Raw genomic sequence first — 26763 nt, forward strand, 5'->3', positions numbered from 1 at the left:
TTTTAAATCTAATCTTTAATAACACGGCTTAAACATTATGGAATACTGAAATTACTATATGAATACTTTATACAAGACTAGAATCACCCGTGACTCCTCCTATTCCCTTATTAATATTATAAATGCGAAAGCGTATCAGCTCAGAGATGTTATATACCATGTTCTCTGTTAAAACGTGATTGAAGGACAACAAACACACTGTTGCATTTAGAATATTAGTAAGGACTATCAGTGTTACGAGCACGGCTCCTAAACTACTGCCGTTCATTTATACAAAATAGGTTTTAATCAGTGAGCTTCGCTAAATAAAGTTTGTTTGCACATTAGTATTCCCAAAACAAACAAGATAGAGGTTTTTTCCAGTTTTAATTCTCATGTGCATCAACGGATCACTACTTTTTAAAATGGGTTTTAACTGTGAGCGAGTAAATAAATTTGGTTCGCACATTTATTCGCATAGGCTACAATATCAAGGTAAATCGGTGACCTTCGCTAATTCTAATAATAATACAAAAATTTAAATAATATTTGGTTATGCGAATATAGGTGTGCCACCTATATTCGCATAACTTACAAGATAAGGCGTTTAGACTTTAAAAAGAGTTTGCTCACGACTGAAGTAAAACTTCTTTAGCTCTATCTATAAGTGTGTATTCTTTCGTTCTTACATATATATGTAAGAACGAAAGTATGTAATATACGAAACGTAACTCTCTCTTTATATCTTCACTAACTTATAGCTCCTCCTCTTAACCTCCGTTCGCCTCGCCCGATTACACTTTTCGTAACGCTCTCGCTTTCACCAGCCTACTCCCCAAGTCAAGCGTGCGTGAAGAAGTTTTACTTCAATATTTTTAATCAGTTAGCTTCACTAAACACATTTGGTTTGCATATTTATATTCGCATTAGTTAGTTACTAGATGCCAATTCTCTCATGTGCATCAACAGAGAACTGCTTGAAAAAAATAGGTTTTAATCAGTGACCTTCGCTAACTTTATATTGGCACATCTATATTTGGCACATCTATATTGGGATAACTTACAAGATAAGGCGTTTTGCCAGCTCGAATTCTCATATATACACACATCACGACTTCCACAAAATAAGTTTTAATCAGAGGGTTTCGCTAAATAAATTTTGTCTGCACATTTTTATTTGATTTTTTACAGTTTGGATTCTCATGTGCATCAATAGATCACTACGTACTTCCACAAAATAGGTTTATTTCATGTGCGCTAAACAAATTTGCGTTTGCACATTTATTTATAATCGCATAATATTTAAGGCTTTGTGCCAGTGTGCGTTCTGATGTGCTTCAACAGATCACTGCCTCGGGCGGTTTTGTACTCGCAACAGTTGCACTTATATGGTTTCTCACCAGTGTGAGTCCTCATGTGTAGAACTAAATGATTTTTATGTGAACATCTGTAATGGCACAATGTACACGTGAACGGCTTCTCGCCAGTGTGCGTTTTCATGTGACTCAGTAAACGGCCGTTGTCAACACACTTAAAGTCGCACAGCGTGCAAGAAACGGGCTTTTCCCCAGAATGGGTCCTCATGTGGCTCGTCAAATTACTATAATCTGTAAACTTCTTGCCGCACAATTTACATGAATACGGCTTTTCGCCGGTGTGCCTTCTCATGTGCACTTGTAGAACGGGACTTCTGGCACATTTGTAATCGCAAAACGTACACGAGAAAGGTTTTTCACCGGTGTGAATGCGTACGTGCAATTTCAAATAATATTTATCTTTACATTTGTAATCGCAAAAACTGCACGAGTACGGTTTGCTTACTGTATCGTATTTTTTGTGTTTTTCTGTTGCTTTTCTCCGCTTATACGTATCTTGAGTCACGTCAAAAGACATCCATTCATTGTCAGTAGTGCGTAAACTGTTTTGCGATGGATTATTTAACTGGTTTATGTCACCCGTACAATCTTTTTGTACAGCTTTTGATGTCTGGTGCTTATTTTGTGCCATGGACACTACACTATCGTCGAAATTAGCTGTCACAGAATCAAAAGCGTTTACAGATTTAATTGTTTCACTCAACCGTCCAGTTCTAGTATCTGAATCACAATTTGTGATTGTATTTATTTTTCGAATGCTATCGGATGACTGTTTATTTAGTTCGTAGTTGTTATTTGCCGCGAGCCTCGCCGACCAAGGGGATACTGAAACAGAATCCTTTTCAATTTATTTATTTACTTCATTATATCAACCCACAAACCATTATGGGTCCGCTACAGTGCATGGGTCTCCTCCCACAATGAGAAGGGGTTAAGCCCTTAGTCCACCACGCTTGCCCAGTGTGGATTGGTGGACTCCACACACGTTTGAGAACATTATGGAGGACTCTCAGGCATGCAAGTTTCCGCGCGATGTTCAACTTTGCAGTTAAATTATTATATATTTGAACATTTATATTTATACTAGCGGACCCCAGCGCCATCTGTCGGGCTGATTGAAATGAATCTAAACCATCCAGGGTGGCACCCAAACGCATACCAAAAAAATCATTCAAATTGGTCCAGCCGTTTAGGAGGAGTTCAGTGACATATAGAAATATACATATAAAGATATTTATGTATTATACATTTGTATATTTGAACTTAGAAAAGTGAGAGGTGAATGCTGGGATTCTAAAAAAAAAAAGAAAGAAAACTCGCTCCACTCCACCAGTGATGTTGACAAGATAAAACAGGTTCACTTACCTACAGCGTGAGGAGATTCGGCTAACGGGTCACCATCCAACTTTTGAAGATCTTGCCTGTAACAAATTACAAAATAGTTACAAAATTCAAATAATAATTTCTTCATTCAAATAGGCACATAGATGGCACTTTTGATGAGTTGATTACATACAAAATGTGTACATAGCAGTGAGCAGTGATGGCGATAACTACATTCATAAACTAAAAACTAAAACGCTTACTTTTGAATTTATTTATTTACTTCATATCCACTACTGGGTCTCCTTTCACAATGAGAAGGGGTTAAGGCTGTAGACCACCACGCTGACCCAGTGCGGATTGGTGTACTCCGCACACCTTTCAGAACATTATGAGAGTAGAACACTCAGGCATGCATGCATTTCCTCATTATAACAACTGATACTTTCATTGCTTAAAACGCACATAGCTTAGAAAATCTAGACGTGCGTGATGGGTTTCGAATTCCTCCCACAAAAAGTGAGGCCGATGTCCTATTACTCCTATGATGCAAAAGATTTGGCATCATAGAGTGAAAATTGAAATGGACCCATAATTGAGCCCAGTGAGACACCCATAGCGGTGACGGAATAAGCAGATGGCCCACCTTGTGGTTACTCGAAAACCTATAAACCTAAAAACAAAGCAAAACTTCATAGAACACAAAGAACTAACTCTGAATATGCCTGTAATGACAACGGCAGCCACAAAGCAAGATAACGAAATAAAGACGGCAGAAATAAGCTTAGCGGATGTACTTCTCTGGGAGAACTCTGTTACAAAAAGCTCTAATACGATATATAATATAAAAAGTGTCTACAGCAGCCTACAGTACCTAAGAGTGTATACACCAAATTAAAGAAAGAGCAAAGGGTATTTTTGTTGAGTACAAAATGTATACTGACTGGTCTGACATATTTGAAGCATCATAGCTGGGACTGTCCGGAGGCCAGCATATTTGTAAATTTCCACATTCATCATCGCTGTCATCACTCTGCCAAATACATAATGAATTTCAGTATCATCAATGTGCCAAATACATAATGAATTTCAATATCATCAATGTGCCAAATACATAATGAATTTCAATATCATCAAGTTGCCAAATACATAATGAATTTCAATATCATCAATGTGCCAAATACATAGTGAATTAAAAAAACTGTTCATTGAGATACCACAGACGGATGTACATTTAATTATTCTTTTCATTACATCTTAATATAAAGAATTTCATAATTTTTTTTTTAATTCCCCTATAAGTAAGCCTTTGTAAATCCATGTGATCCATATCATTATAACATAGAATAATATTTTTTATTGTTATAATTGTCAGTCCAAGCAGAAGGAACATGCTGCCCTATATTCATCAAACGTAGCGTAGGTGCCTGTAAACACACCGCCGACCACACTCCCTAGACCACATCACAGCAATACTGATTGCCAGAAGAAATAAACATTTGGTATTTATATTATCTCTGTACTCTACTCATATCAGTTTTTTCTATGAGCATAGTTATAGAAAAGTTTAGTTTTTGTCTGGTAGGAGGTTTCGGCCGCGGCTAGATACCACCCTACGATGTCGCATAGAAACCAATTAGAAGTATGCCATACTCCCTGACAGGTTAGCCTGCAACCATCTTAGACTGCATTATTTATCATAAGGTGAGATTGCAGTCAACTTGTCTCTAAGGAGATTTCTTCCAGAAGCCCTCGAATGTGACAAAAATTGAAGAGTAGAGCTGAGTAGGTTTTTTTTATTCTACTACAAGTTGGGCTAACTTTTAGTAGAATAAAAAAAAACCTACTCATTCTTCAATTTTTCTCACATTCGAGGGCTTCTAGAAGAAATCTCTTTAGAGATAAGTTGTTTTTGTATACATCCTGTACTTTTTATGTAAATTTTGAATTTTAGATACTTAATAAATAAAGAAACAGCTCTCATACTACTAAAAATCTCTACCACTACGAACCTGCAGATTCATATATTCATTGTATTTAACCTGGTGGTCACTCGATTCAACTGGCATAGGAACATGTGTTCCGGCAGCTTGTACTTTACCCATAAGAGTGGCGGCTGCTGATTTCCTCTCCAGAGCTTTGCAAAGATCATCATCAAGTATTTTTGCATCTGACACTATGCTATGATCTGATATTAAGGATTTTTCTTTAGCGGCAACAAAATCATCATGGAAATTGTCTGCAAAATTATCTTCTGCATATAAATCTTCTAACTGTTCGTCAGCCACCATAGAGTCAGTATTCACTTCAGTTTTCACTATGACCATTTGATCATCACTGAAAATTGATTTCTCCCTCGTAATGTGTTTAGTTTCATCATGCCCCTTTTCATTCTTCACAACCACTGTTTCATCATATCTGTGAATAGTGTTCTGTGTCATAATTTCGGTATTTTCATCAAGCTCCAGCTCATTTTTTACTACGACTATTTCATCATCTCTGTGTATAGTTTTCTCTGTCATAATCTGTTCGTTATCATCACGCGCTACTACGCGTGAGTCATAGTGGTTAGGTCCAAGCATTTTCCGCCCAAAACTACACTTCAGTTGATTTTTTGCATCATTTATCCTGTCTATATGTTGCTTTGTTATCTGTAACAAAATTACTTATGAATAACTAACTGTATTATCTCCATTTGAGATAGTTTACAAATGAGGATAACATGTGATCTTAAAGGTTACAAGGAAAGGTTTAACAAATATTTGTACATGCATTTAATACTTACTAATTCATTTTTTTCAAGAAAGCCTATCATCAATGAACGGGTTCTCAAGCTCTGGTCTTTAAACCGTTTGAAGTTTTTCAATCTCTGAGCGCATACTATACAAACTGTTTGCTTTAGGTTTCCAAGGTCAAGCAGCTGAAACAACCGCATTCTTTACAGATCTATCAAAAGCATTTAAAAGTATCCATCGGGGTAGGTTAAACTCAGTAACTTTAACACATTTTATATGGATCTATCCTGTATTGCTACTTCCATAACTTTACTGGCATGACTTACGGAATATCCAGTTAAATTTTCATATGCTTCTTTCAATTTGTGTTTTTTTATTAGGTATAACTTGCTGTCGGTGTTTAGACATATCAGGCATACCTGTAAAATATATACTATGAGCCACTTTTTCATGATATCTATTATATGCCGATTAGGAGGCAGAGCAGATGATGTGATGCCCGTAAATATAAAAATCCGAGATCAGCCTACCAGTCAAATTGTGAATCTAAATGATCCCACATTTTTTTTAAAATTGCGCCACTTTTCAGTTTAGTTTAGAACTCCTTAAAGATATGTGGAAAATAAGAGCTATGAAGCCAAAGGACTCTTTATGGAGTTACAAAGGCGGATGAAGCGAGTACCTGCACTGTTGAAGGAATAGCACCAGTGTATATTTGCCTTGTTCCACTTAGTTCAAACACTTCATCATCAAGGAAATGCACTGAGCAGACAACAGCATTGTCTGGAAGGTTAGTGTCCAGCTTTCCGAGGGCTTTGAGCCAAGCAGCACGAAGGTGTGATTGACTGGGAAACCTAGAAATGCCCAATTATGTTGTTTTTATTTAAAAAAAACAAATATGCAGCTGAGAGTTCTCCATAATGCTCTCAAGGGTGTGTTAAGTCCACCAATCCGCACTGGGCCAGCGTGGTGGACATAAGCCGACACCCTTCTCATTCAGAGAGGAGATACCAGCGCTATAGCTAGTCATAATAGGTTGATGATCTATCTATCTTGTAATGAGGCCCACTTCAGCGAATGCACTTCGACATTCCAGGATCTTTTGTGCTCTAGGTTGATGATAATGAAAGTGTTAGAAGTCATATTTTTATAAATACTCCACATAACAGTATCAAGAACATACAGAAACTATGTACACTCCGCTTTAGTAGTGTTTCTTAAACTGGTGTCAGTAATGTAATACCATAGCCGTTCACAGTAATTATTGTCCCTCTAATGTTCTAAATGTTTACCATAATATTTTTATTGCTCTACAAGTAAGCCCTAAACTGCAATCTCACCTGGTGGCAAGTGATGGTGCAGTCTAAGATGGTAGCGGGCTAACCTGATAGGGAGTATGGTAGTTATACCCCTAATCGGTTTTTACGCTACATCGCACCAGACACCGGTCGGTATGTAGAAAGTGAAAAAGTCAAAATGGGAAAAGGTTTGTGATATAGCAACTTTCCATAGGTGTGAAGTGTGCATGGCGCGTTTTTAGTTTATGGACACAATGCAATGGGAAAAGGTTTGTACAACTTTCCATGGGTATGAAGTCTTTTGTGCATGGTGCGATTTCACTGTTTTTGGATACAATGCAATAATGGCTGAATGAGGCATAATTCTTTGATTTCACTAGTATTCAAAGAATTAAAAACATACAGAAGCCCATTCAGTGTACATCAATCAAGAGCTTATACATGATTATCATCATCAAACCAGTAACGGGTCACTGGAACCTGTAGTGGGCAAAGATCTCCTCTCAAATGAGAAGAGTGTAGGCTCTAGTCCACCACGCTGGCCATGTGCGGATTGGTGGGCTTCACACGCCTATGAGAACATTATGGAGAACTCCCAGGAATGCAGGTTTCCTCACGATGCTTTCCTTTACCGTTAAGGCAAGTGGTTATTGCTTAAATTTAAAAAAAAATAAACTTAATTGAACAACAATAAAATCGTCCAAAAATGCAATCGTAGACACTGCAACCAAAACCTCACTGTTCATGTATCTCACCCATAAAAAGTAATCTCTGCCTTTCCATTAGGTGACACATTGTCTGTAGTGTTTCTGCAGAAGGGCACACAACACTGCATTTTCATTGTTTATTTGCTATGCATCCATGTCTGTATCTGAGACTACATGTAAATTTAGAAGGAAGAAATAAACATATTATAAACCTATCGATTGATAAATGATTATTATAGTTAAATTTCGAAATCCGAAACTATGATGACGGCACATGACATGATCAAAATCACAAGAAATTCAGCTGAAGAAACCTTTTGTTTATTATAACATTGGTTTTTCAAAAAATCAATTCAAGTGTGGACCACAGATTATCCTTAGCGCTCAGAAATGAAGTGTGATAGAAGGCACGATAGGTACGAGCTTAGTCGATTGTATAATCGGAGATCCTTTTTAATACGGTCATAGATTTTTGTGTAATAAAATTACCGGTTACGGATAGTAAATAAAAGTATATTATACAAGGAGTTTGGTGGATTGAATTTTACAGTCGAGGCTGTATTAAGATAAGGAAGTCGAGAGTGTAATAGGCAATGTACCATACGCGTTTTATCACTTCACACTTGGGAGAAAAAATAAGCTAAAATATTTTCTCAGAAAATAACCGACCTTTTATGCGCTTTTACATGAAAGTTACGTAGGCCGCTCTTTAGATTTTGGTGGCAACAGGCTATTCAATTGCGATTCGTTACTCGATTATTATTCCTGGCAGAGTGACATTTACTATACTGCTCTTCTCTCTTAATCAAACTGGACATTTTAAACTATTATTATTTAACCACGAAGCGAAAATATTAACGAAAATATGAATTCTAAAAATGGCGCGACTGTTTATTATTCGAGCGTGATGGTAAACCGAAATACAGTCAGTATATTTCGCTGCATACAACCTATATTAAAAATATAATAAATTATTTTCGCATTTAGAAAATGTTTATAACATAACTTGTTATTAATTTGATAAAATTAAACTAAACGTTCATTTCTCATAATTGGGAAGGTAAAAAATATTAGGCAATTTAAGGAAACCGCGCACCTACTATTTTAGCCGCAAAAAACAACCTATTTGTTGTTTGAAATTTAAAATGTTCTACCTTTATACATATAACTTGCAGTGAGTTTACAAACTTAACTTAATCAATACATCATAAATGAAATGAAACACAAGTGAGGTAATGTTGAATTAAACGCGTGTTTAATATCTTGGATTATGTGCCTTACTTCGATGTAATAAGGACTATATTATGAACAAGTGTGATGAAAATTTATTTATAACTTATTATTTTATGATTTTAGAGTAGGTAGTTCTATCAATTTACAAACCAATTGTTAATATCAGAAACACACACTAGCAAGGAAGTAAAGAATATTTAAAAAGATAAGATCTAATTAATCACAAGGTAATTTTAAAATTAGTGCGTTTTCTAATCGCTTTAAAATGTATTAATTGGATCGCCCATTCACAACTACTCTGTCCTAGACTCTGCCAAAACTCTGACAATTTACGCAGGTGATCGGACGCCATATTTGTTTACTTTTTTATATTGGCTAAATCATCATGATATCAACCTGGCCGATGTATCAAATCGCAGAAGCAGGGCTGTACTTTTCTTTTTCAAAAATTGTATCTTACGAAACTGTTAATTGTAAGCATATGAAATAAGATAATGTAACAAAATTAAATTAATAAAAAAAATAAAATCATGTTATCAACCCATTACCGGCCAGCTGCAGGGCAAGATTCTCTCACAGATGAGAAGGGATTTAGGCCGTACTCCACCACGCTGGCCCACTGCAGATTGGTGGGACGTATAGACGTTACGGAATAATTATTCCCATTTTCACCAAACCAAGGAATCGTCTGAATCGAATGCCTAATTGCAACTACCACACACTCATTCGCTGAAGGCATCTTCCAGGAATGAATCATTCTCGAGTGCTAATAAGACCATTCAACAGAAGGGCCGCTTCCGAGGCATTAGCACTCAACAGAAAAAACCTATGCATCCTAGTGCGAGCGCTTACGGGGCACTGTGGGCTTAACAGGCACATGTTCAACCTGAAGCTGCAGGACACAGATCTATGTAGACTCTGTAAGGAGGCTGCGGAGACGCCGCTGCATTTAATCTGTTCCTGCCCCGCGTTGATGCATAAACGCAGCACTCTTTTGGGGAAACATAATACAACCAGAGGATGCTAAATTTCTTCCAGCAAGGAAAGTGCTGCTTTTCCTGGCGGCGACCAATGCTTGCTGGGAGATCTAGACAGCGGCGTCACAATAGATCGTAGCCGGTCGACGTGACACCAGGGACCAGGCGAACATGAGCCGCAAGCAGAAGAAGAAGAAGAACGTTTGACTAAATCTTAGGTTGTGTATGCCTCGGAATATCCTTATATTAGGGTACTATTTTCGTGGTGGTGACCCAGTAGGTAGGAATTCAACTTTACTTTAAGAGGCAGAGTTCGAATCCCAGTACGCACCTCTAACTTATGTTTATTTTAGGCAATTAAAATATCACTTGCATCAACGATGAAGGAAAACATCGTGAGGAAAACAGCGTACCTGAGAGTTTTCCATAATGTTATCAAAGGTGAGTGTAGTCCAGCAATCCGCAGTGGGACAGCGTGGTGGACTACGGCCTTAACCCCTTCGCTTTGTGGGAGGAGACCCGTGCCCAGGGCCAGTAATGGGTTGACATGATAATGAGTATGAGGCTAGTCTCATTGCGGGATTATCTTGGTCGTCGTTAGTGAAAATGGGCGCTAGTATCATATTAATCTGCGGTCCCCACCATATCCCCCTAACGCAGTCATGGGCGCTGTGGCTTGAAGCGGGATGCCGCGAGTTCGATCCCGTCAGGGCTATTTGGGAACTTGAAAAAAAGCTTGGGACAATGTGAGATGGTGATAACAAAAAGAAAACCTGGCTAAGTTTGCTGTAGGCTTTTTCTTAGAACAGGGTGCGTTTGGAACCTTCGTAGCTTTAGTTTTGAGTTTATGAATGTAGTTATCGCCATCACTACTCACAACTATGTGCACATTTTGTATGTTATCAACTCATCTAAGGTGACATCTATGTGCCTATTTGTATAAAGAAATATTAGACAGACTTTTTTTTTTAATTACTGAATTTTCTCTGGTCTGTCCTGGTGGGAGACTTCAGACGTGGCTAGTTACCACACTACTGACAAATACGCACTGCTAAGCGTTTCAGCGTTCCGCAGGGTGATTACGTATATCGCGACTGGCGTAAATCTTGCAATCACTGCTGTCAAACGTCACTTTTGTATTTTTATTTATGGAAAAGTGACGCTTGACAGCAGTGATTGCAAGATTTACGCCTTTTGCGATATACGTAATCACCCTGGCGGTACGATGTCAATAAAAAATATTTAGGAGAATGGGTTTAGTATAACTGCTAGGTATACCCCTTACAGGTTATCCCGTTACCATTTGAGACTGCATCATCACTTACATACTGGTGAGATTGCAGCGAAGGGCTAACTTGTAGTGGAATAAAACAAAAAGTTCTCATGTGTTTTACTTTATTCGTAACACTTATATATGCATAGCTTAAAAGAATACGACTTTTTAGCAGTGATCAGTGTGTGTTTTTTTTTAAGTCACCAACCTATTTCATGAATCCGTCATAAAGGCAAACTTAAAAAAAAAATGTATCCACACACTCAATCCAATCCTCAGGTGATATTGGCTTTACATTGACTTAACAATTACACATTGTAAAGTCAACATCTCCTGAAGATGCTCCGGTTTTGGAGCAAAACGTCATGAACATAAATATCTGGCAAATGTGAATTTATAGTTATCAAAAGTTTAATTATTTAACATTCGACCATCCTGACAAAAGTTTGCGACACCGCAAACGTACTACACTTCATAAATTTACTGTAACATACCTTACCTTAAATTAATTAATGACTTCTAAACCTAATATTATAAAGCAATAAATAAAATAAAATAACTTTAGTATTAGTGTTGTTAGTTAACAACCGACATCTCGCGTAAATCAATGAACAATCAACTCTGTTCCGACTACTTCCTCCAACATATATATCTTTTTTCTTTCAACTAACTCTATGCAAAAAATCAAGTCGATTGGTTTCTTAATTAAAACGTAAAGTAACGGACATAAGAGCAATGCTGTATTTTTATATCACATAAGCCAATGAAGTTTCCACAACTTAGTTATACATAAACCCCAACATTAACCAAAATTGCTGAAAGTTTAAAAACAAAGCGAAAATTATACAACAAAATTAAATTAAAACAAAAAAAAATCAAAAACTTTAACAGCTTATATCACTTATTTTGTCATAATTATGTTCCTAAAAGTGCCAATTTTGACATAAAAAATGTACTTCTCTCAATATTTGCTGTTGAAAGCATTGCACGCACGAGATAAAAAGTTATTTACCGAATACCTTGTCGTCTATCTAGGCCACGCAAAGGGAGTAAAAACTTTACGACCATTGTTTACTGTGAATTTTCACGTGCTTCGCTAAATTACTTTTGTCAGCACATCTATGATCGCATAGCGTACAAGAAAATGGCTTTTCACCAGTGTGCGATCTCATGTGAACCACTAGGCAACTTTTATGAGCACTTTTATATTCGCATAATTCACAAGAATAGGGCCTTTCACCAGTGTGCGTTCTCACGTGTCTCACCAAGTCATTATTGCTAGCACTTTTGAATTTGCATAACGTACAATTATGTAGCGTTTCACTATTGTGCGTTTTCATGTGAACCATTAAGATACTTTTACTGGAACTTCTATAATCGCATAACTTGCAAGAATACGGCTTTTCATAAATGTGCGTTCTTCTATGTCTCATAAAGTCATTATTGTTAGTACTGCTAAATTTGCATAATTTACAAGAATACAGCTTCTCAGCACTGTGTTCTCTCATGTGAGCCTCTAAGTAACGTTTTGTGATACATTTATATGCGCATAACTCACAAGAATACGGTTTTTCACCAGTGTGCGCTCTCATGTGTCTAACCACGTCATAACTGCTAACACTTCTATATTTGCATAGCCTACAAGAATATGGCTTTTCACCATTATGTATTCTCATGTGTCTCACAATGTAACTACTGCTAGCACTTCTAAATTCGCATATCTTACAAGAAAATGGCTTTTCTCCAGTGTGCGTTCTCATGTGTCTCACAAGGGCAATATTTGTCGTGCTTCTAAATTTACATAAATTACAAGAATGTGGCTTTTCGCCACTGTGTATTTTCGTGTGATTCACAAGGCTACTATTGGTATTACTTTTAAATTTGCATAACTTACACGAAAACGGATTTTCAGAACTGTGCGTTCTCATGTGATCCACTAAGTAGCGTTTACTAATACATTTATATTCGCATAACTTACAAGAATACGGCTTTTCAGCACTGTGCGTTTTCATGTGTGCCAATAAGTAACGCTTACTAACACATTTATATACGCATAACTCACAAGAAAACGGCTTTTCACCACTGTGCGTTCTCATATGACACACTAAGTAACGTTTACTAATACATTTATATTCGCATAACTCACAAGAATACGGCTTTTCGCCAGTGTGCGTTCTCATATGACTTGCTAATTCAAAACTGCCAGCACTTCTAAATTTGCATAACTTACAAGAATGTGGCTTTCCACCAGTGTGCGTTCTCAAGTGTGCTGTGAAATTATTTTTGCGTTTGGTTTTGTATTGGCAATCCTTGCAAGAGAACGTTTCCACTTCAGTGACCACAGTATGAGTCTTAATATGTTGCACTAAATTACTTTTTCGTTTAAACTTATTATAGCAAAAGTCACAAGTGAATAGTTTTTTATCATTATTTAATGGATTATTTGGTGAACTATTTAATTTTATCATGATGTCATTATTAGTACACTCAGTTTTACTTCGTAAACCTTTTGATATATTAGGTTTTGTTCTTGTTGCGGAGACTTCATCCTTAGTAGCCGGCTGATTACTGATATGTTGAGAAGACATATCAATATTTTGTTTTTCCGGGAGACCTTCCTGTCTTGGTACGGCTTGTTTTGAACTTGCTAATACATCATACAACTTAACTACACAATTTGTTGATACATTAATTTCTTTGTTGGCTTTAGTATCACTTCTAGGTGGTTGGTTGTGTAACCCGCTACTTTCCTGGATTTTTCCAGATTGTTCGACAGTGGCTGAAACAAAACATTGTATTTATTTATATGCGTATGAGCTTACACATTAATAAATACTAGAAATATATTAACTACTTCACGAGATTAGTATGGCTCTCAAACAACTTAAGAACAGCAAGGCACCAGGTGATGACGGAATCACAGCAGATCTCCTGACAGCGGGTGGAAAACCAATACTTAAAGTTCTTCAGGGATTGTTCAATTCCGTCATTCACCAAGGAACAACGCCAGGGGCATGGTACAGGAGCGTGGTGGTTCTGTACTTAGAAAAAGGTGACAATACCATGCTGAAGAACTACAGACCTATCTCGCTGCTGAGCCATGTCTACAAGTTTTTCTCGAGAGTCATTACGAATCGTCTCGCCAAGAGGTTCGACGACTTCCAGCCGAGCCAGTTTCCGAAAGGGACAGAAGATCGAAGAGTATAACCGGCCACTTTGCTTAGCGTTTGTGGACTATGAGAAAGCCTTTGATTCGGTGGAAACCTGGGCTGTGTTAAGGTCACTGCAGAAATGCCGGCGTACATCGAAATTTTGATGTGTTTGTACAAAAACGCTACTATGTCGCTACTACTCGCTGAGCTATGTCGGTAACTATAGTTCTTCTACGGATCTCCTCATTTCTGATTTGATCACGTAGAGATACTCCTAGCATAGCTCTATCCCTCATTCGCTGAGTGACTCTGAGCCTTCTTATGAGGCCCATAGTTAGCGACCATGTCTCAGTTCCGTAAGTCATCACTGGCAACACGCACGGTTCGAAGACTTTAGTCTTCAGGCACTGAGGGATTTTGGACGAGAAGATGTCACGAAGTTTCCCGAACGCTCCCCATCCGAGTTGGATACGGCGGTTCACCTCTTTCTCGAAATTGGACCTACCTAACTGGATCGTGTGTCCTAGGTACTCGTCTACAATTTCGAGTGCAGAGAACATGAGCGTTAGACATAATTTCCGTCTTGCTCATGTTCATACGAAGGCCCACCTGTTGAGAAACTCTGCTGAGGTCATTGAGCATCGCATTAAGGTCACCCAGAGTCTCTGCCATTATGACCACATCGTAGGCAAACCGAAGTTGAGTGATTTACTCGCCGTTGATGTTGATGCCAAGCCCGTTCCAATCCAGAAGCTCAAAAACGTCCTCCAACGCAGTGGTAAACAGCTACTAGTAAAGTCCGTATACGGACTACGAAACCGATCCAACTGCAGCGAGGAGTGCGACAGGGAGATGTTATCTCCCCGAAGCTGTTTACCGCTGCGTAATGCAACGATGGCTCACTTTACAAACAACATTGAATATTATGAAAATTAAGGTTAATTTTATCTGTTTGGTGTTGAGTGTAAGGATTGAAGAAATTATAAATTACACCGTACAGATTCTCTTGCTTTACGCTTACTATAGCAAATTAAGCTTAATTTTAAGTTATTGTGGAATTACGCAAAAAAATACTGCTCCTATCCACGGAATACAATTTATTGGCAAACATTGCAAAATAACATTTTCATGAATTCAGTGTCAGTTTTAAATTGCTTCGCTTTAGTATGGGTGCTCATGTTTCACTAAAGTACATTTGCGGTTAAACGTATGACAGCAGACGCTGCAAGTTTATGCTTTTTTCTCAATAAGTAAATGATTTTCTGATGAACAATCCATGTCATTTAAACATTCAGTATCTTTTCGTAAACTAATTGATCCATCTATCATAATTTGTGTCGCGGTGACATCATTCTTAATCAGATTACTTAAATCTTGAGACGAAGTATCAACATTGTGATTGTGAGCGTTTCTTGTTGTTGTCTCATCTTCCAACTTCGGTTCGACTTTCAATGTATTCAGGAATACACCATTCAACTCAACCGCATAATATGGTAATTTTTTTACATTTCGGTTGGCTTTATTGCTGTTATCAGATGGTTGGTTGTATCTTTCACTAATTATCTCGGATGAATCGGCTTTTGTGGCAGTGACTGAAACAAGACATTGTTCTTATTTTTAAAAGACTTCCAAATCAGCGGAGGTTCTCATTTCAATAAGTTTTGTGTTCACATTTTATGTTGCCTTAGAACTTCATCGGTAACTTTATTTTTAAATTTAAAGAACATCTAAATTTTATTTCAAGTAGGCCTTATATAAGCAATTTTGACACATCAATTCCGTCTGACCCACGATTCGAAAGGCAGGTTCTACCAAGAAGCCGGCAAGAAACAATTAACAAATTAACACTTCAAACTTTATATAGCTTTGATACTAGGTACTAATGTTCTTTAGCGAAGAGCACGGCTTGATTTTGTTCTGGTAATCATAAATGAATGTATATTTAGTGAAAATTACCTATTAAATTAATTTCTCTTTTATTCCACTACAAGTTGGCCTTTCTAGATGGATGATAGCCGCTGAACTTTTTATGATGATGGCAGTTAACCCATCCAAGAATGCTAAATCGTTTTGCGGAATGTCCTTGGATATGTCTTGGGAATGTCTGTAGGTTGGTAACTAGCCACGACCAAAGCCTGCTACTGGACCACCAATCAAATTCAACATAGCAAACTGCGCCAGGGAAGTTGCCAAAAATATATCCTAGAAATTAAATGTAGCTGGAACTGGCGTGGAAATCCCTACTAATATTATAAATGTCAATGTAAGTTTGTTTGTTACGCTTTCACGCTAAAACTACTCAACCGATCCTCATGAAACTTTGTACACATATTCTTGGAAGTGTTAGAAGTAATATAGGATACTTTTTATCCCAACATTAAGCTCGGTTCCTTTGGGAGAGGGGATGAGTGTTTGACGATTTTACACCATAACTACGACAAATTATAACCGATTTAAATAATTAATTTTGTACTATAGAGGTTATAATATGTTTAATTTTGTCCAAACTTTGTGTAGATCTGATGAATGAGATAGAGGACAGAACTCCTCAGCGGACAGCAGCAAACCCCTCATTTTAGGCTTAGCAATACTGAATACTTTAATTTCCTTCAGAACTACAACTAAATTGAATGCCACATCAATAAACAAAATCAAACGCAGACGAAGTCGCGGGCAACAGATAGTTTAGTATAAAACAATCAACTGGTCAATTACCTTCATTGCGATGTCCATCATTCAATTTCTGCATGGCATGCCTGTAACACATGAGAATGAATATCTAAGGTGTGCTGAGAAGCTATTCCATACAACGCAGGTTAAAGAGTATCGCATTTATATGGTGATACTTGTACAAATTATACTGACTTGTTCTCAGCAGAGCCGGAGCTTTCAAAGGTTTGAGGTCCAAATAATTGTGTAACACCTTCGTTGCCACCATCACTGTTCTGAAAAGTTCAACAAATTTGTTACATTCCTGTCCACTAAAGGTATATCTCTGTATAAAAATTCGTTTAATTGCAGATTGGTTTTACATTGTTGGTACACAAAATATAGGGACAAACAATTCGCCTTAGATGGCATGCAAAAAATATATATGTTCGTACACTAGTTCCTACTTACTATCCTAAGTAAATTGACATTATTAAAATAAGAATAAAATTTAAGACATCTAATCAATTATTATTCATGTCAAATTATTATCATTGTAAATGTCAAACCTATAATATTGTGTCTGTTAAATATTCTTGGATGGTAAAATAACATTTCCGTTATTTTTTCCGCCTCATTTCGGCGGCTAAATATTTTTAATTTATTCATAATATTTGGAAAATCCAAAAGTGCACGACTCATTAATAAAATAGCTATCCAATTATTTGTCAATAAATAACGAAAAAAACACATGAGTCGTGCAAAATAAATAGAAAAAAAAAAAAAAAATTTAAAACAGCTGTACTAGGAAAGTGATGCACAGGCGCCCCTGGTGGAATAAAATGTACATAACATCTATAGATATAGATATATCACCATCCATGTTAATTTTACATGGATATATAAAGATATAGTCTTGCAGTTTTCGTTTTTTATTAATTGCAATTAAAATACACTGAATTAATTAATCATTCGCATTCAGTGACCTACAATCGTCGATTAGAATTTTTTTTTAAAAATTTCACTCAAATAATGGATTTTTTCACAAGTTAGAGTTTTTTCGGGTTTCACACATGACGGAAATTTTTTTGACCTATTTTGGTGTTTTTTTCCAATTCTATTGCAGTAAATCAATTATTTAAAAGTATCGAATTAATCTCCATTAAATTATCTCGACAATAGTATGCAAAATATCTTGATTCCGTGAACTAACAAGGCTATAATAATTTATATTTACACATCTTATTATTTATTTACACATTTATCTTTGAAATCTACAAGATTTATGTTTCTGTTGGCTAGTGACGTTGGCAATTTGTTGTATATAAACATGGCTTGGTTGACACAATCACAATTGGGAAAGTATATCAGTATTTACATGGAATCTGTTCAGTAATGCTGCAAAACACAATGCTGTGTTACTAGTATTTGATGTTAGTCAAACATAGTTCTATTATAGTATTAACTTATTAGACTGCTTCAACGATAAAAATGCTTGGGTGTAAATTATTGCTCTAAGCAGGTTTCTTCTTTAATAGTTTTAAGCTTTTAAGTAACACTGTGAGATGGTGATAACAAAAAAAAAACAACCGGCTAAGTTTGTTGTGGGCTTCTTCTTAGACCAGAGCGCGTATGGAACCCTTGTAGCTTTAGTTTTAAGTTCACGAATTTAGTTATCGCCATCAACTCACTTCTGTGTTATATTTAACATGTAATGTACACATCAAAAGTGCCATATATGTGCCTATTTGAATAAAGAAATATTTGTCTTTGACTTTACGTTTTATTTGTTTAAAAGCCCACTGCCATATCAAACTGAAATATAACTATAAACTTGTACGGGACTTGTACCAATTGTTGCGTACTTTAGTTCCTTATAGGTAAGTGAAACTTACGATGGTTGGTAACTGAGTATATATCCGCGTCAAACCTAGTCTAATATATACAGAATTATCCTAATATTTACAACCAATAAAATCTTCTACTTAAAAACTAACCAATAAGAAAACACCAATTCTTAACCAATATGGAGCTCTGCGCGTCGTCGTATCTCACTGACGCGAAGTGAATGCACCGTTACGTTCGGTGCGAGGCCATAAGTAGAACCCACGCCGCGCGCGCCGCTTTACTACCCCGCGGCCGGCGCGACGCGCAGACGTGTAGTGTGTGTGTGGAAGAAACCAACGCGAACGTGTCGTGTTTCGATGCAAGATTCTTCGCTTAGCCATGAACTGCTTGCGTAACTATCTCCATTTACTATGCTGCATATCTATCTTGCAAGTACAACCATAACTGTGCTGCGTAACTATCTTCGAAGTACAACCATAACTGTGCTGCTTAACTATCTTCGAAGTACAACCATAACTGTGCTGCGTAACTATCTTCGAAGTACAACCATAACTGTGCTGCTTAACTATCTTCGAAGTACAACCATAACTGTGCTGCTTAACTATCTTCGAAGTACAACCATAACTGTGCTGCGTAACTATCTTCGAAGTACAACCATAACTGTGCTGCGTAACTATCTTCGAAGTACAACCATAACTGTGCTGCTTAACTATCTTCGAAGTACAACCATAACTGTGCTGCGTAACTAACTTCCAAGTACAACCATCATTTTGTCAGCCATTGCAGCGAGCGTGTCCAGCGACGATTCGTTATTGACGGATAATAATATGCAGCGGACTTGTGCTGATAAGTGGTTGAGCCATTCAATCTTAAGGCCTTTTTCGGTGATTAATCCGTTGTTGAGTTCTCGCATCTTTCGTAGTAGAACGCTGGGTTTCTGGTCGCCGAGTTCCAATCCACTGATCAGCTTCTGGAAGTTTTCAACTTCTGACTTTTCATACACCGCAAGTAGTCGTCTCTTGATCGTAGCGTACTGTGGCCGGTGTGTCGTACAGCAAATCTGTTACGTGTTGTAGGTCCGACGGCTCGAGTTTTTGCAGGACGTAGGAACTTCTGGTCGTCGGATGTCTTCAGTGGGTCGACGACGGCTTCAAATTGAACGAACCATGCTCTCGGAACTTGGCGCCAAAACGGTAGTAGTCTTGACTGCACCGATATAGCGGCTAGGTCGGCAACTTGTTTGGTTTCCACAGCTTCGCTTTCCATAATTTGATGTTCTTGATTTGTTTTCGGGGTCACCAATTGTTGCGTACTTTAGCTCCTTATAGGTAATTCACTCACGATGGTTGGTAACTGAGTATGTCGAGAGATGTTATATAAATCCTACTAATCCTACCCTACTAATATTATAAATGTCAATGTAAGTTTGTTTGTTACGCTTTCACGCGAAAACTACTCAACCGATCCTCATGAAACTTTGTACACATATTCTTGGAAGTGTTAGAAGTTATATAGGATACTTTTATCCCGACATTAAGCTCGGTTCCTTTGGGAGAGGGGATGAGTGTTTGACGATTTTACATCATAACTCCGACAAATTAAAACAGATTTAAATAATTATTTTTGTACTCTAGAGGTTATATGTGTTCAATTTTGCTCAAACTGTGGTTGGAGATAGAGGACAGAACTCCTCAGCGGACAGCAGCAAACCCCTCATTTAAGGCCTAGCAATACTGAATACTTTAAATTCTTTTAGATCTACAACTTAATTTAATGCCATATCAAGAAATAAAATCAAACGCAGACGAAGTCGCGGGCAACAGCTAGTACCAAATAAATTTTTATTATTATTATTATCAGAGTACGCTCAGCTACATACAATGTAAGAGTTCATAAAACATTTTTTGACGTGACAACGTCTTATAATTCGATGGAGCCGGCTGTACGCACGAAAAAACATGACGCATGCGGCGTTACCTCGCTCTGAGGCGTTCCATTCAAGGCTTGAAGTGCAAGCGAGAGCGCGGAACGAGCGACAAAGAGGCACAGTCGGCCTCCGCGTTCGACATCTGTCTCTCTCCTACTTGAGTGAGCGATGCGTCCGCGTGGACAGCTTCTATACAATAATACATTTACATGTTTTCGGCAAGGATGAAGTGCAGTAAAAAGTGAATGTGGTGTCAATTGTTTATAGCAACGATACTATCTATCAAACAAATAAAATTAAAATTTTCTTTTGAAAAATGCAACCATTCCATTAGTATTTTCTTACGACGTTGTCACGTTCAACTATCGTCAGTAAGCCGAATTTACAGACAACCAATTTTTTTCGCTAGGAATCACCTGAATTAAAAGGCATTCAATTAAGACGATTCCTTGTGTGAATTTACAAAACTATCAAGTATCACGTCTAAGAATAGCTCACCATCAGATGCATGGTCGAAGTATCATCATTATGATCATACTCATGGTCAATTTCGCACTTTATAAAACACTGTATTCCAGCCTCCTGTTCTACACCCACATAGCTTGGACATTCAACATTCTCATCCAGTAGTTTTGCGTTAATCTGTATGCTATCATCAGTGACTAACTGTTCACTGCCTGCAGTAAACTCATCATTGGCATTATTATCTTCATGTAACTCTCGATTATGTCCATCAATCGCCACAGAGTCAAAATTCCCTGCATTTTTCACGATGTCTATGTCATAATCACTGTAAAAAGTTTCCTGTGACGTTTTCTGTTTGCTAACATCAGATTCAACTATATGTAAGTCACAGTGGTCAGGTTCTAATGTAGTTAGCACAAAATTATATTTTAGTTGTTTTGTTGAATGCTTTACCCTTGTTATATGTTTTTTTGTAATCTGCAACAAATTTACTATTGCTAAAGCTTCACCTTTAAGAACGTTTAAAGAAATGAAGTAGGGTAAAGAAAGAAAACAGTATAAACGTTATAATGTACTCACTAATTCATGTTTTTCAACTAAGTCCATCATTAATGAACGGGCTTTCAAGCTCTGAGCTCTAAATCTTCTGGAGTTTCCCAATCTCTGAGCACATAGTACACAAACTGTTTGCTTTAGGTTTCCTAGATCAAACAACTGAAACAAAGACAATGTTTACAGATCTATCAAAAGCATTTGACAGTGTAGAACAAGGTATACGAAAGTGGGTAATTTAACATGTTCTATCCTGAATTTATAACAGTTAACAATATGAGTAATTAGAATTTAATTAGTCAAGTTCTGAATACGGTACTCAGTCAGTAGTGATTACCGGCGCGCAAGAACACCTAGTAGTCAGTACCTATCCCGCAGTACTGATCCTCACACCCATTTGTTACCCTGTTGTGAAGAAGAGTCAACTCACGATATACTCTTTAAACAAATTATGTATCTAGAAACCATCAACTACTTACAGGATATCCCGTTAACATTTCATATGTCTCTTCCAACTTGTGTTTACTTATTAGAACAAGCTTTCTATCAGTATCTAGGCATATTATGCAGACCTGCAAATATACTGTGAGTCACTATTACATTACTATAAATTGTATGGAAATTACAGCAATGGGCATCTGTGAAACACAATCTACTTTTTAATAATTTTAAAATAAGAAATCTATATTAAAAAACAATATAAGGCAGTAAGTTTCGAATCATGGACTTCAAATTGGGGAGCAGGGGTAGGCATAGAGCAAATAGGGGCGTTTAGGAGGCCTAGCCCCCTTTTTTTGCTCTATCCCTGCTAGGTTAAAACATTTATTTTCATTTGCTCAGCCGTTTATTTGAATTATATAACCTTTTTTTTTCTGAAAGGGTGAAAAACGTTCCAATTCTTCTTCTGTCACCGATAGTGTTGAGGGAGGTGGGCAATCATGGGCCCAACCACCGTCCATACTTTCAAAGCGCAACAACTTTCTTAACTAACCGCATTGAAGCAAAAGTCTTCACACCTTCCACTGCCTCAATCTCACTAAAATAATTAAAAACAAACACACGGATGCCACTCACTTGCACTGTTGATGGAATGGCATTGCTGTAGATTTGCCGTAAGCCACTTTCTGTTTCATACATTTCATCATCTAGAAAGTGCTGTGAGCAGACCACAGCAGAGTCCGACAGTTGAGTGTCCTGTTTGCCAAGGGCTCTGATCCAAGCAGCATATAGCTGCGCTTCACTGGGAAACCTGGTTAAAGCCATACAAATTACCAGTTCTTATTCAACTTTGCTTGATGATTGGTAGGTACACATTAAGCCATCAGTCACAATAATTTTATATATAGACTGCTAAACTGCATTGGAGCAGAGTGGTGGATCAAAGCTCTATATCCCAGCACTGGGACATAAATTGGGTTCATGATTATTTTATTTAAACTCTTTACTTGTACACCACTACACAGTCAGGAAAATAAAGGACGAATAGAATACAAAAGACTTCGACTCTTATAGCTTTGAAGCAATCTCTGCCAGACAAACAAGCGAGAACAAATTATGATACAAATATGTAAACAAAAAAAACACAAATTAAAAAAATATACAAAATACACTTACATATATATTATGATAAGCTGTTAATAAATAGATGGAAAAGAAACCAGTTGTCTTACTGCTGTAACAAATCTGCCCTACTCGCTAACTAAACAATATTTTTAAAGAACGTAATACCGAGAGAAAATTGGACCTCATAATTTTATTTCGTAACCAAATCCGATCAAACCTGGCTCAATAAATAAGTTTAGAGGCATTATAAAATAACTACATTTTAACAGTTTAATTTTTCATATATACATTAGGCCCGCCTCGCCCTGCGACTACTATAAGGGGCGATGCGTTCGGACGCTCAGCATTCCGAAGCTGGTGTGCCAGTATTGTGTCTATATGAAACTAGCTGTTGCCCGCGACTTCTTCTGCGTTTGTTTTTTGATGTGGCATTAAATTGCTGCTGTCCGCTGAGGAGTTCTGTCGTCTATCTCCAACCACAGTTTGGGCACACAATTAAACACATATACCTGTATAGTACAAAAATAATTATTTAAATCGGTTCTAATTTGTCGCAGTTATGATGTTAAATCGTCAAACACTCATTCCCTCTCCCAAAGGAACCGAGCTTAATGACGGGATAAAAAGTATCCTATATTACTTCTAACACTTCCAAGAATCTATATATATCATATTTACATTCTCCGTGGAAAAATACATGGTCATACCAATTTTTATGACAATCGGTTGAACGGGGCGGAAGTCGATACTTGACAGCGCCGCCTGGTGGGGAGTTACATCAATGGACATAGCATGTTCGTTTTCTCCGAGGAAAAATACATGGTCATACCAATTTTTATGACAATCGGTTGAACGGGGCGGAAGTCGATACTTGACAGCGCCGCCTGGTGGGGAGTTACATCAATGGACATAGCATGTTCGTTTTCTCCGTGGAAAAATACATGGTCATACCAATTTTTATGACAATCGGTTGAACGGGGCGGAAGTCGATACTTGACAGCGCCGCCTGGTGGGGAGTTACATCAATGGACATAGCATGTTCGTTTTCTCCGTGGAAAAATACATGGTCATACCAATTTTTATGACAATCGGTTGAACGGGGCGGAAGTCGATACTTGACAGCGCCGCCTGGTGGGGAGTTACATCAATGGGTATAGCATATAAACCTTCTCCGTGAAAAAATACATAAGCATACCAATTTTCATAATGATCGGTCAAATAGTTTCTGAGTTTATCGATGACATATATACAAACATCCTCTTTCATATATATAGATGTAGTGCGCATGATGTGGATGCAAACTTTTGAGAGATAAAATACGTACTACTGATAAATTTAACTTTTATAGAAGTGGAATATGGAAATTACGATGTAGGAATAAATCGTTTTTCTCTCTACTCTGTGTTGTGAACGGAGTGTTATTTGAAATAATGCAACGGAGCGATACTCTAATTGTAAAGTTAAGAGTACTGCATCACCCTGTCATGCTATGACGTGATGCAATAACGTGGTAAACCTAATATGATACTTAACGTGGTAAACATAATATGATTCTAATCTGTTGTTTGGTTTTAGGCCTGAGGCATAATAGACGTCTAACGTGCAGATACCCAAATGCAGAACGCACTGCTTTAAGGTACACTCCGGTGTCCATGCGCTGTCTAATTTAAATACGCGGATCGCACCGCTAGAGGTACACTCTCAAAAAGTGTCACAATCGACTTGTTTCTAGTCCGAGCTCTAGTAGGAGTCCACCGTTGCGCAGCGTGTGTTGGGGCTCGCAACTACCATTATTTCAATGAGAGATATTGGTACCATAGAGGAAGGAGTGATACATAGTGAATCCACTGTGCCGTTTAAAGGAGATATGAATGCCTGGAGTAGGGAGATGAAGTCGAATATGCTATGAAGTATTGAATGATGAGGAAATGGAGACATAATATTGATAATGGGATCTAGTGGTTTTCTAAATCCTGTTTTTATGCCATTTAAGGAAATCTAGTCTTGTGAACCTGTTGCTTCTGACGCTCTAAAAGTCTTGAGTTATTGCCCAACAAGGTCGGGGTCCTAGCCTCTGGATGATCATGTGCCAGTATTATTTAACAAATTATGAAACCTTACGGAGAGATTTTTGTTAGGAACCAGTTGGTTTAGTTACACTGCGCAAGATAATAAGATTTAACTGCAATTATAAACGCAACGTTGCCCGTTGTATTTTTGTAGGAGCAACATTCCACGCAACAGCCTATTAAATTTCGTCATGTGGAATGGTATGCTCAGTGTCAGCATACAGCGTGATCTTAAGTCCGATGGTGTTCCAACAAAGTTGAAGTTTTCTTTCAAGTAAGTAGGAAAGTAATAGTAAGAAGAAAATTATATGTTTATCACAATAAAATGAAAGCGATGATGCCCAAGATAAAAACTCAAATTTAGTAACACAAAGATTTTTAACATGGAAGGTTTCCACAGCAATAGGAGCCAGTTTTTGGTGAAAGTTTACCAGTTGTTATATGTCATAGGCTACTTTGTATCGTAGTACGATTCAGAACTACATAGATCTAAAACTGTAGTGCTTACTTTCTTAAGTTAAATATCCAAATGGACAACGATAGAATGATGTATTCAGCAACCAGATTTTTATAGTGCAAGTATACCAGCCGTAATTTGTTATAGACTTCTTTGTATCCCAGAAACATTCAGAACTACATAGATCTAAAATCATAATGCTTACCTTGTAAAGGTAAATATCTAAACGGACTGCGGTGGAATGATGTATTCAGGGCCATAGATTAATTCTATGATATTTTTATAGCGAATAATCCGGTAAAAGTAATATTAAAAATGCAAGTCTGTTTGTGATTTTCCTTCTTTTACTTTCATTATTTCATATTTTTAGAAGTAGGACAAAGCGTAAAAAGCGTTTACGAAGGTGAAGCTCCTGTTAACATCACGGTACTCACCCATAAAAAGTGACCTCGGCCTTCCCCTCTGATGGGGACACATTGTCCGTAGTGTTTCTGCAGAAGGGCACACAACATCGCATCTTCAATGTTTATTTGTTGTGCAACAGCACTGAAAGTCTCACGCCACAAGAAACGAGAATGCAAAAAGGAAAAAATAAAAGTAATTGTTTTCTTCTTCTACTTTGGTATACTGGCACGTTCTACTTTATTTACTCGGCAATAAAAATAATAACACTTCTATAATTTTTTTTCTTAATTTTTTCCTGTTGTGGGAAATCAATCCACCACTTTAATCATTCTTCCACAGATAAATAAATTCATCTATTATTCATTAGTTTCAGTCACAGATCAGTAAATAAATAGTTTCAGTACCGAGGTCGGAAGAGACAATATCTACCACAGATTATTATGATACGATAATACGACACATCACAGTTTATGTTACACATTATAACGCATCTTTTTTTACGTAGGTACTATGGAGGTATGGAGGGTAGAGGTAAGGAGAGTCATCTGTGTATATGAAAAAGTGTCGTCAAAATGTATTAAATTAGGATGGCGCCACATTTGCATCAGGGTAACTCTTAAAAGAAGCGCCAAATATAAATATTGTTAGAGTAGGCTTGAAAAATAAACAAGGAAGTATGGAGATACAAGGAAGTAAGGTTATATTTACCACAATATTTTATACAACGTAAGTTGTTGAAATTCTCAATAATTAACTTACCTCTACCCTCCATATA

At 37.2% G+C, this 26763-nt stretch overlaps 2 protein-coding genes across 5 annotated transcripts; both read right to left on the bottom strand.

Annotated features, from left to right (window-relative positions):
- Positions 1-434: 434 nt before the first annotated feature.
- LOC120635418 (zinc finger protein 334-like) lies at positions 435-7785 on the bottom strand. Its single transcript, XM_039906440.1, has 8 exons — positions 7467-7785; positions 6096-6267; positions 5740-5832; positions 5464-5598; positions 4691-5329; positions 3623-3711; positions 2721-2776; positions 435-2180 (listed from the first exon to the last, which is right to left on the bottom strand). The coding sequence occupies exons 1-8, from the start codon at positions 7550-7552 to the stop codon at positions 1282-1284; spliced, it is 2169 nt and encodes a 722-aa protein (XP_039762374.1). The 5' UTR covers positions 7553-7785; the 3' UTR covers positions 435-1281.
- Positions 7786-11830: 4045 nt separating this feature from the next.
- Positions 11831-26454, bottom strand: LOC120635414 (gastrula zinc finger protein XlCGF57.1-like). Of its 4 annotated transcripts, none has more exons than XM_039906429.1 (8): positions 26018-26453; positions 22569-22743; positions 21974-22066; positions 21522-21656; positions 20976-21419; positions 16919-16998; positions 16769-16809; positions 11832-13680 (listed from the first exon to the last, which is right to left on the bottom strand). In XM_039906429.1, exons 1-8 carry the CDS (start codon positions 26098-26100, stop codon positions 11960-11962), a joined length of 2772 nt encoding a protein of 923 aa, XP_039762363.1. In that variant the 5' UTR covers positions 26101-26453; the 3' UTR covers positions 11832-11959. The 4 variants fall into 4 exon arrangements, with proteins under 4 accessions (XP_039762364.1, XP_039762365.1, XP_039762363.1 ...); XM_039906432.1 differs by lacking the exon at positions 11832-13680 and adding an exon at positions 15136-15645 and having other exon boundaries at positions 26018-26438; XM_039906430.1 differs by lacking the exons at positions 20976-21419; positions 21522-21656; positions 21974-22066; positions 22569-22743 and having other exon boundaries at positions 11831-13680; positions 26018-26454.
- Between the last annotated feature and the right edge of the window lie 309 nt (positions 26455-26763).

The sequence above is a fragment of the Pararge aegeria genome, chromosome 26 (genome assembly GCF_905163445.1).
Source record: "Pararge aegeria chromosome 26, ilParAegt1.1, whole genome shotgun sequence".
NCBI lineage: Eukaryota > Metazoa > Arthropoda > Insecta > Lepidoptera > Nymphalidae > Pararge > Pararge aegeria.